This window comes from Quercus lobata, chromosome 6, assembly GCF_001633185.2.
Source record: "Quercus lobata isolate SW786 chromosome 6, ValleyOak3.0 Primary Assembly, whole genome shotgun sequence".
Classification (NCBI taxonomy): domain Eukaryota; kingdom Viridiplantae; phylum Streptophyta; class Magnoliopsida; order Fagales; family Fagaceae; genus Quercus; species Quercus lobata.
In genome coordinates this window covers 53,278,053-53,289,140 of record NC_044909.1, presented here as the reverse complement: position 1 = coordinate 53,289,140, position 11,088 = coordinate 53,278,053, and the positions used below count along the sequence as shown (strand labels likewise).

The following is an 11,088-nucleotide window of genomic DNA, read 5'->3' as shown; positions in this document are numbered from 1 at the left end:
GATAATTTGATGTAACATAAAAATCAAATAAAAAAATTGTTAAAATTAATCTATTAATTCTAATCATATTTAATCATTAATTCTAAGACCCTAACCCTAAGCATATAAATTATATCAAAGCCAAGAAAATTAGTTTAAACAAAAGGCAAGCAATGCACAAAACCTAATCAATTTAATAAAAACAAAATACAAAAACAAAGAAGGAGCCTTTAGAAACTTGACAATGTTTTTGAATATTTTGAATTCATTAATTAAAATTACATGAAGATAAAAAACCAATAATAACACTAAAGAAAATAAACAAAATGAAAATAATAATAATAATAATAATGATAAATTTAAAATAAAAAAATAAAAAATAAAAAGAGAGAAAGAGAACGTGGTTGATAGCTATAAGGAATTTTGATATATATATATATATATATATATATTTTAAATGTCATCAACTTAAAAATTATAAAATTAATGGAGATATATATTGTTTTTTGGGATAGATAGAGATTATCAAATTATTAGAAATATATATTATTTCTTGGGATAGATTTATATTAATCACCTCTTGAAGAATTTGGATTGTGCTTATCACTTAATATTCAAGTTTTGTAGCTTGATATTTAGATAAAATAATATTAATTTAATAATATTAAAATTTTGAAAATTTAGATGAAAAATATTATCTAAATTTAATTTTTTTTATGTTAAATATTATCCCCTAATTTAAGAAATATATCCTAAAAAATAAAAAAATAATGTTAATTAGATGATAAATATTATCTAAATTAAATTTTTGTATGTTAAATATTATCCCCTTAATTTAAGAAATATATCCTAACAAATAAAAAAATAATGTTAATCTAATTTTATTTAATGATAAGAATGAATTAGAGTCCTGGTAGTATACTATTCCTTTAAAAATTAAAAATTTAATAAAATTTCTGCAATTTGGTGAAGTTACGTGGCGCAACCATGGCTTCTAAGCCCAACGGCTTAATTAAAATTCAAATGTAAACAATTTTTTTATTAATTTCCTTAAAATTAAATAATAAAATAAAAAATAAAAAATAAATGAATATTTTACTTTTAAGTTATATAATGAATGCATATTGTGTGAGACTAAGTTTTAAAAGCATATATATATATATATATATATAAATAATTGAATGGAAGATGGTAGATAACTAAGTAACTAATATAAAATGAGATACATAAAAGAAATATAAAAGGATTTTTCACAATATATTGAGATTTAGGGCTCAAGTAATATTTAAATGGAAAAACCTTGAATTTAATAATTAAAAGCTATTAAAAAATGATTGAAAGCATATTTAAGTGGAAACCTCAATTCAATAATTAAGAATAATCTAAATAACTAAACATTTAAAAATATAAAGTAGAGAGACATACATGAAAATATAATTTTTGTCCTTGAAAACATGGGAGCAGACACTGAAATTTGAGTGATTTTCACCCAACCAAAAAAATAAATAAATTCATTAGCATTGAGATATGATGAGAATTGAGAAGTGATACCTTTCAATAGTAGCATCCATTTTGGCCTTTAGTTTTGAACAATAATCTCTATTATTTGATCTCAACCTCTCTCTCTATTAATGACAACCCAAAATAAGTAGCACAAAAAAATAAAAAAAACCCAGCTTAGCATGATATTTCCTATCTAGTTCACCTAATTAAGATTTTTCAAATAAGGCTTAAACTACAAAGAGAATGGTAGACAGTAGTTTCCCAATTAACAATGTGAGCAATACGGATAAATAAAAATAAATAAAGAAGAAGCAAAAAGACCAACAAAATAAAAATTATTGAGGCATAAATAGAATAAAATAAGTGAAGGGGAAAAATGTCTTACTTTTTCTTTGGAAATCATTGAGTAATTCTTTACTTGCAATGGACAATTTATCTAGGCGTGGTGTTTATGTTGAAGCAGTTTGTCCAATATGCAGAACTTCAAATGAAACTGTACTAAATGAAAACAGAAGTGTGATATTGTTGAGTGTAATTCATATATGATATACAAAATAATAAAAATTCATGTCTAACTCTATTTAATGATTGATGCTCAAACAATAACCAAATAAATAGGATAAAATTTTGGGAAATTAGGTTAAACAAAAGACAAAAAATACACAAAACCTATTCAATTTTATGGGAAAAAAAATTAAACAAATACATTAAAAAAAATTAGAGTAAACAAATACATATGTGTAAGGTTGTAGGGAGAAGAAGGGAATAATAGAGGAAAAAAACTGTATGGTAGGTATTTATTATGAATTATCTTATATATATACACTCCACATTAAAGAAGTTGATATGAATAAAAAGTCTAATGTCAGTCTAATTTATAGAGGTGTATGAAGTTAAAATTAGATGGACTTTAACGTGTACTTTAAGAAAGGATTAGATGAAGAATTTGGATTATAATGAAATTAAGATTTTTATCAACTTAGAAATTATCAGAGAATAAAAATTATAGCTATTTTTTTTAAAATCTAAAAACTTTTCTACAATTTTTACTTGTAGTAAGGTTTTATTTTTTTTTTTTTTTGAAGATTTTATATGTAGTAATATAATTTAAATAAAAAAAGAAGAAGCATTAGATGGACCTTTTTTTACGTGTACTACATTGATTTTTTTAATTAAGATTCTTATCAACTTATATATTATAATAAGAAAATGATCAAATTTGGATTGTAATCAAATTATGATTTGTATCAATTTAGAAATTATAGGAGAAGAAAAATAATATATATTTAAAAAGCATCAAGATGAAAGAATCTCTTTTTTTATTTAAATTCTATCCTTAGCTAATTCTATTCTATTGATTTTAGGGTTTGTTGATAACATTTTTGATAGACACAACTGTTATAGTTGTAAATCAAATACTACTTTCTTTCATTACTTGATTTGTCATATTTATCCAAAAAATATGTATATATCTATTCTTAAAATCTAAAAATTTATTAAAATTTCTGCAATTTGGTGAAGCCACGTGGCGCAACCACGACGTCTAAGCCCAACTTTTATTATATATATAATATGATATGATATAATATGATATGATTTTTATACATTTATATATTCATTCAAATCGAAATTATAGCTAGTCATGAACTGTTGATAAACAACTTTGATTTCCACGGAAATTGAAAATGCTAATCTTAATTTTGGGGCATATATATAAAAATTGAATAGAAATAGAAGAAAGGAAAAAAAGAGAAAGAAAGTAAAGGCAGATTAGCAAAGCACGATGGGTGCTGCGTGATGGCATATCCTAGGAATAGTAATGAGTGGATATGATCATATTCATTATTCATATCATATGACATGGTCTTCCTTTGGAACCGGAACCGTTAAAATACAATTCCATCACTTTTGTAACTGTTCTATGCTGTCAATTCCATTCGACATGTAGATTCACAGTCACACACACCTAATTCCTCAAATTTTACCTAATACATTCCATATATATATATATATATATATTTCACATTATCCTTATCTTTCAAATGCTTCTTTTTATTTTAAGTTATTTTTCAGGTGAAAATATAATGTTCCATACTGGCTGAGAATTTTTTTTAAAATAAAAGAAGGCACATTATTAATATAATATTTCCAACATTGTCTGCCACGTGTTAGTTCTGATCAGAATTTACCCGCTTCTTATATACCAGTTCAAATGTGATTCTGGATTTATCTCAGCCTCAGCCCTTACTGTTTACTGCATATATATATATATATATATATAAGCTCAACTTGTTGTATGTACATTGATTTCATAGTATTGCTTCTTTGTATTATTTATTTTCTTGCATGTTTGTTTGATCTGAATTCTCTTCCAGGTGACGAGGGAGGGTTGTACTTGTTCATTGCTTTTAATAAATAAATAAATAAATATGAGTGAAGTTGTGCTTGTAGCCATTGCTGCTGCAATCGGGAATTTTTTGCAAGGATGGGATAATTCAGCACTTGCAGGTAAATATCTTTCTCAAATCAAATATGCATGTCTGCTTAAATATATATATATATATATATATATATATACATATTTTCAGAATCTTTTGCTAATAAATCCAATTCTCTATATTTACATTGTAGCATTGGGTTAAGGTACTTTAAATCCCAGAAGTCACTCACGCTCAATTTTATGTTTTGTTTTTTATACTGGGAAAAATTTAGATACAAATCATTAGGTGTTGTATTTTTAGGTTCTTTAATTAAATTAAACAATGTGATTGCATTCACCAACACAACACAGTGTATCTTTCCTTAAGCACGATTAAATTCAACCATGTGTTGTATCGGTAAAAGCAACCACATGGTTGAATTTAATTAGAGAACGTAAAGGTCAACATTTAAGGAACCATCTTAAGTTTTGTCCTCTTATACTTTTCATGAATGATATGAAATTATAAATCTTATGTAAACACCACCAATATATGAAAAATCATCCTGAAGATCAATACCAACCAACTTCAATATATTTGGCTTCCAAAATATTTATATTGTTTGTTAAACATTTAAGTCTTAGGACTGAATGAACCAACTAATGATGAGTGTATTTGCTTGAACCAAATTAATGTAGCTAAAAATCTGCAGGGTCTGTCCTTTTCTTCAAAAAGGAATTTGAATTGGAAACCAAACCGACTATTGAAGGTCTAATTTTGGCCATGTCACTCATCGGAGGCACAGTCATTACTACAATTTCCGGACCTGTATCAGACAGGATTGGGCGACGTCCTGTGTTGATAATCTCATCAGTTCTGTATTTTGTCAGTGGTCTGATAATGTTGTTGGCTCCCAATGTCTATGTTCTTCTTTTGGCAAGGCTAATAGATGGTTTTGGAATTGGTCTAGCTATTACCATTGTTCCAGTTTACATATCTGAGACAGCCCCACCTGAAATTAGAGGACAATTGAATACCCTTCCTCAGTTCACTGGTTCTAGTGGAATGTTCTTGTCCTACTGCATGGTGTTTGCAATGTCACTTACGGATTTGCCAAACTGGAGATTTATGCTTGGTATTCTTTCGATTATATCCGTTTTTTATTTTGGGTTAACAGTACTTTACCTACCTGAATCCCCACGGTGGCTTGTCAGTAAAGGCCGGATGATTGAGGCTAAACGAGTTTTGCAAAGACTACGCGGCAAGGAAGATGTTACAGGTGCACAAATTGGAGCAGCTTATTTGTTAATGAGCTATGCTCTTTTATGTTGTTGGCTTTTTGGTTTATACTTCCTTAGCCAAAGATTTTCATGTGTTATTGAGATATTAATGCTAATTATGGTCTACTTTGATATGCAGGTGAGTTGGCTTTGCTAGTTGAGGGCCTTGATGTTGGGGCTGATGCTTCCATAGAAGAGTACATAATTAGCCGAGTTAATGAGCCAAATGATAACAGGGAAATGACTGCAGGGAAAGATCAAATAAGGTTTTATAGTCCTAAGGAGGGTGTCTCGTGGGTTGCCAAACCTGTGAATGGACAGAGTGCTCATGGCATTGTGTCCCACCATGGAAGCTTGGCCAATCAAAGCAGTGTTCTTATGGATCCACTTGTCACTCTCTTTGATAGTGTCCATGAGAAGCTCCCTGAGACGGGAAGCATGCGTAGCATGCTATTTTCAAACATGGGCAGCATGTTCTATGAGGGAGATCATCAGAGTAAAAATGAGCAATGGGATGTGGAGAGCCAAAGGGATGGTGATGGCTACACATCAGATGCTGCTGGGGAAAATTCTGATGACAATTTGCATAGTCCGTTGCTGTCACGTCAAACGAGTGTTATGGATAAAGGCATTTCACATTCTGTATCACATGGCAGCCATTTAGACATGAGCGGAAATAGCAGACTCATGGAAGGATATTCTGGTGAAGCAGTCAGTCATGCAGATATTGGTGGTGGTTGGCAACTTGTGTGGAAATGGTCTGAGAAAGTAGGTGAAGATGGGAAAAAGGAAGGAGGATATCAGAGAATCTATTTGCATCAGGAGGCTGCCCTTGGTTCAAGGCCTGGATCCCTTGTTTCAGTTCCTGGTGGTGCAATGCCTGAAGAGGGTGAAATTTATCAGGCTGCTGCTTTGGTTAGTCGGCCAGCTCTTTGTTCCCAGGCCTTAATGAGTCGGCATTCAATTGAACCAGCAATGGTTCACCCACCGCCAAGTGTTACTAAAGGACCAAGTTGGACTGATCTTCTAGAACCAGGAGTCAAGCGTGCATTGTTGGTTGGGATGGGAGTCCAAATTCTTCAGCAGGTATAAGTTTGTTGTGTTGCAGTAGTACTTCCATTATGCCACTTCTATTTCTCAATTCAAATCTATATGTGGCATCAAGATGGACTAAGTACTTGGTCCAGTCCCAAATTATCCATCTAGAGTGAACATTATTTCATTTCTTGTCATGAATGACCTTAGCTAGTTCTCTTTTCTTTTTTCTTTTTTGGAAGAATTAACATTTTATTCAACAAAGGAAATTTAAACAGTACAAGATACTAAGCAGATACAACAGAAAACAACAAACAAAAGCAACTAATCAAACAGCTAGTTGTCATCCTGAAATTTGTGTTTTGTTTCCAGTTTCAATTTGAAGGTATAGAGGACAGGCAAGGAATCTGGGACTTGATTATTCTTTGGTACCATGCCATTGATAATCATATTGTGAGGTTTCCTCAACCTCTATGGGATAAAAAGCAATTAGGAAAATCTTATTTGGGAAATCCTGATTGAAGACCATAAAATTTAATATCTAAAGACACTTAATACAGTAGAGAAAGCTTTCATTTTTTTGCTCATTTTAGGCAATAAAGTAGTTCAATGCTGAATTATCTCTCTTCATTCAAGGCCAATCCTAGCCAACTAACACTTCCAGTTCAGCAATATATTGTTCTATTACCTCATAATAACAATCTTATTCTTCCTTTAAATTTGTTCTTTGTAATAATGGTTTTTGAACTCTTTAAAACTTATTTGTTCAACTTTTTGACACGAAACCAAAAATTATCAGTAATCATGTTCATAAGGACTCAGACAAAGGATGAGGATCCCAGGTAACATAGTGATATAGTTTGATGCAACTCTTCATTGGTAATCTAAGTACATGAGTGTTATAGTAGTGCCTTTTCCCACAGAGTCGTAGATTTTAAGCAGACTGTTTTTAATCAAAAGGAACTATGTACTTAATTCTTCATTTGCTGTAATTGCTTCTTCTTCTTTGTTTCCTCCATTTATTTAATTTTAACTTCTTTTTTTATTTTTGTTGTCTTTGCAGATGTCTGGCATAAATAGTCTTCTCAACTATGGTCCTCAGATTCTTGAGCAAGCAGGTGTTGCAGTTCTTTTATCAAATATGAGCATTGGGTCAACCTCTGCATCCCTCCTCCTAAGCGCTTTCACATCTTTCTTTATGCTTCCTTGCATAGCTGTTTCCATGTGGTTAATGGATATCGCTGGCAGAAGGTAATATAATCCTTAATGCTTTAAGTTGATCTGTAACACAATTATCTTTTTTTGTTTATCTTGGAAATCACTATTCTCTGAGTTTTCTTTTAAAAGACAGTTCTTTTGGTAGTTTCTGCAAGTCAGTAATTTCTGGGAAAAAATATATAGTTGTAAAACATACTAGTTAGAAATATGATTAAATTAGCAGCTGTCCCAAAAGTTTAAATTATAAAAAAAATTGTGAATTTAATCATGTAATCATAACTCTTAACAACAGGCCAAAACAACATGCTCAGAAATTGTCACAAATAAAAAAACTAACCCAAAACTCCAATACGCTTTGTCTCTAACTCCCTCACTAAACAAAGTCTGGTCTTCTAACTCTCACACACAAAACAACCGCTAATGTAGTGACAGACACACCTCCTTTCTTTTCTTTTCAATGGAACACTACTACCTCTGATAGGATTGGTGCACATCTTTATATTTCTTCTAGCCAATATAGGATTCCAAACCAATAAAGAATTTTTTAAACTTCTCCCATCATGCACTGGAACTAACAAATATTGTGCATGTTTGCAGGTCACTGCTGCTGTCCACAATACCTATCCTAATAGCGGCACTCATTGCACTAGTGCTTAGCAGCATTGTCAGCATGGGGTCTGTGGTTAACGCAACAATCTCCACTATTGGTGTAGTGGTCTTCACCTCCATCTTTGTCATGGCTTTTGGGATCGTTCCCAACATTCTTTGCTCAGAGATCTTCCCTACTCGTGTTCGTGGCCTCTGCATTACTATCTGTGCCCTCACTTATTGGATTGGAAACATCATTATCACTTACACCACTCCTCTTTTGCTCACCTCCATTGGCCTCTCTGGTGTCTTTAGTATCTATGTGATTGGGTGCACCATTTCATATATATTTGTTTACTTTAAGGTTCCTGAAACCAAGGGCATGCCTCTAGAAGTCATATGTGAGCTCTTTGCTATGGGTGCAACTGCAAAGCAGCAGGCTGTTGAAGCTGTTGATAACTGACTTGATTGTCTAGGAATTTCAGATTATAGCTTAAATTTAATTCTCCTGGAATATGAGCTGCCAAATTTTATTGTGGTTGATTTATTAAAATAGGTCTTTGGAGTTCAAAACACAAATCCTAAATGGGGTTCTTATATCTTTGTATTAGGATTTAGGAGAATGAATTGATTGGACTTCTTTTTTCTTTTCTTTTTCTAAATTGGTGTCAAGGTTTCATTGAGTACCTGAACTATTCCTCCAGTTGTCTATAGCCTTCTCTTCTACGCATATCAGGTAATTACAGAAATGAATCCCTTGAATTGACTTTGAAATGCTGGCCATGAGAATTGAACCCATTTCATGGATTACATGAAGCCTGGAAAGTACTAGACCAACCCTTTTGAGGTTGGATGCACTTTCAATTAAACTGTGAATAGTGTGTACTTACAACTTACAAGTTACAATAGTCTTCTTTTTCCTCTTTCGTTTCCCCCTGAAGAACTTTTTTTTTTTTTTTGCTTAGTTAAAATTCTCTGTTTTATCATTCTTTATTTTCTCTGATGCATTTGGACTCTCCATTAATCAAAGATCTTGGCTCATCAACCTTTCAATTCCTTAAAAGAAAGGGTTACCGCCAGATGTTTGATGTACTTCGTAGTGACATTTGACAAATGAATCTAAATATAAGATTTTTTTTTTTTTTTTTTGTAGAAATTGAATCTATATAAGATTACCCTTTTCTGATGCTCAAATTTTTGTTTTTTTTTTTTTTTTTTTTGGTCCTCGATGATGTTGGTGCACAATTGCGTTGTACTGATTGATGATATGTGATACACAACCTTTGGAACCCAATTACATAAGGTTTTTTTTTTTTTTTGCCAGAAAAAATAAGAAGACTTTCAGAGATTAAGGACCAGCTTACATTCCTTCTCTACACAGACATTGATTAAACTGACTAACTAGTCAACTGACAGTATGCCAAGGGCTGAGGAGGTACCAAAGCATTAGTAGCAATAAACCTGCCGTCCATCAAACTCGCCATATGCTCCTGCTTCTATGAGTTTCAGCCTCTCTGTCCCAAGCTCCCAAAGAATTTGAACTTGCAAAGAAAGGGATAAGATTATACACTAAAAAAGTTAATCTAATCTACCTACTCAGCCAAACCAATCCAAAAATAATGAAAAATCTACCTTTAAAATTATATCTGTGAAACGAAACTGCCATGTTACTTTAAAAAAAAGAAAAAAAGAAAAAATTAACCCATAATTCAAAGACCAAACGAAACATGAAATCAACATTATATAGCAGGGCTTACAATCCATTGACTCTAATTAATGATTACGTATAATACTAGTATATACAATGATATTACATGACCCTAGCTAGTAGCAAGGTTGCTGTTAGGACGACTCTTAAACGAAACAAGCGTAAGACTGTTTCGAAGCAAAAAAAATTTATACATGTTACGTCGAAAATTATCATATTAGTTTCAAGTTTTCAACATCTCAGCCAAAAAAAGACAAATTATTTTGAGACTCATTGAGGCTATTAATTTAATGTTCTTAAAGACAATTTATGGACTTAACAAGAGCATTCTGACCAAAGGTTGCCTAAAACTGCCCCTCCCCACCCGCCTAGAGACTCAAAAATTTTTACATTCTTTTTCATAACTTGTTCGGATAAACATCACTTTCACATATGCTTGCCAGTGAGATTAGTTTAATTATATATTAATTAAAACATGTCAAACAAACCATTGTTAAAAAAAAGTGAAAAGTTGTTTTAAAAGCTAAAAAAGATTAGGGTTCTAGTTAGTTTAACTAATACAAGGAAATAGGTCTGAATCTTACATATATAAAAAGATTAATTGATGTCTTAATTTAATGATTAATAACAATCATAATGGATCATATGTCATAGGTTTCAAATCCAATCATTTATATATATAAATGAACAGGAACGAGACCGCAAATAATTAAGATTGGCTTCTAGTTTTTAGATTTGACCTTAGATCAATGGTGGACTAGTATGTCATAAATAATAAATCAATAATTTTACAATGATAGAAAAAAAAAATACTTATAATCATTTTATAGATCATTTCATATTAACTTAGAATTTTAATAACTTTTAGCATTTTTCCATCTTAAATTAAGAAAAGAAAAATAGTAACACAATATATTAAACATATATATTATAAGAATAATAAAATAATAACAATCTATATCTATATCTATGTTAAGTATGCAATAACAATGCATTATGGCTTTACATATTCTCAAAACTAATTATAATTTATCAATCATGATAGGACTATCACTTTTTGTTAGTAACTCATCACAAACTCACGCAATGTGTAAAAATAAATAATTATTTTGTAACTGTAATATAATGTATAATTTGTTCTCTAAAATTTGTTGAAAAGAATTTGTTCTTCCTAAAAATGAAACACTAATTAGGTCTTAAATTGATTCTTTTTGTAGGTTACCTTTTTAAGTTTAGCTTAATTTTTTTTTCCTTCATAATTTTTAGGTTGAAAAGCATGAAATTTTATTATATTTGAGATAAAATTCGGTGGAATATGATTTTTTTACAGGTGTGTATAAACTAAAAATATTGTTCT

At 30.7% G+C, this 11,088-nt stretch overlaps 1 protein-coding gene across 1 annotated transcript; it reads left to right on the top strand.

The window, feature by feature from the left end:
• Nucleotides 1–3,868: 3,868 nt before the first annotated feature.
• On the top strand, nucleotides 3,869–8,669 carry LOC115949611 (monosaccharide-sensing protein 2-like). Its single transcript, XM_031066888.1, has 5 exons — nucleotides 3,869–3,990; nucleotides 4,615–5,181; nucleotides 5,322–6,268; nucleotides 7,281–7,468; nucleotides 8,033–8,669. Exons 1-5 carry the CDS (start codon nucleotides 3,912–3,914, stop codon nucleotides 8,484–8,486), a joined length of 2,235 nt encoding a protein of 744 aa, XP_030922748.1. The 5' UTR covers nucleotides 3,869–3,911; the 3' UTR covers nucleotides 8,487–8,669.
• Nucleotides 8,670–11,088: the final 2,419 nt, after the last annotated feature.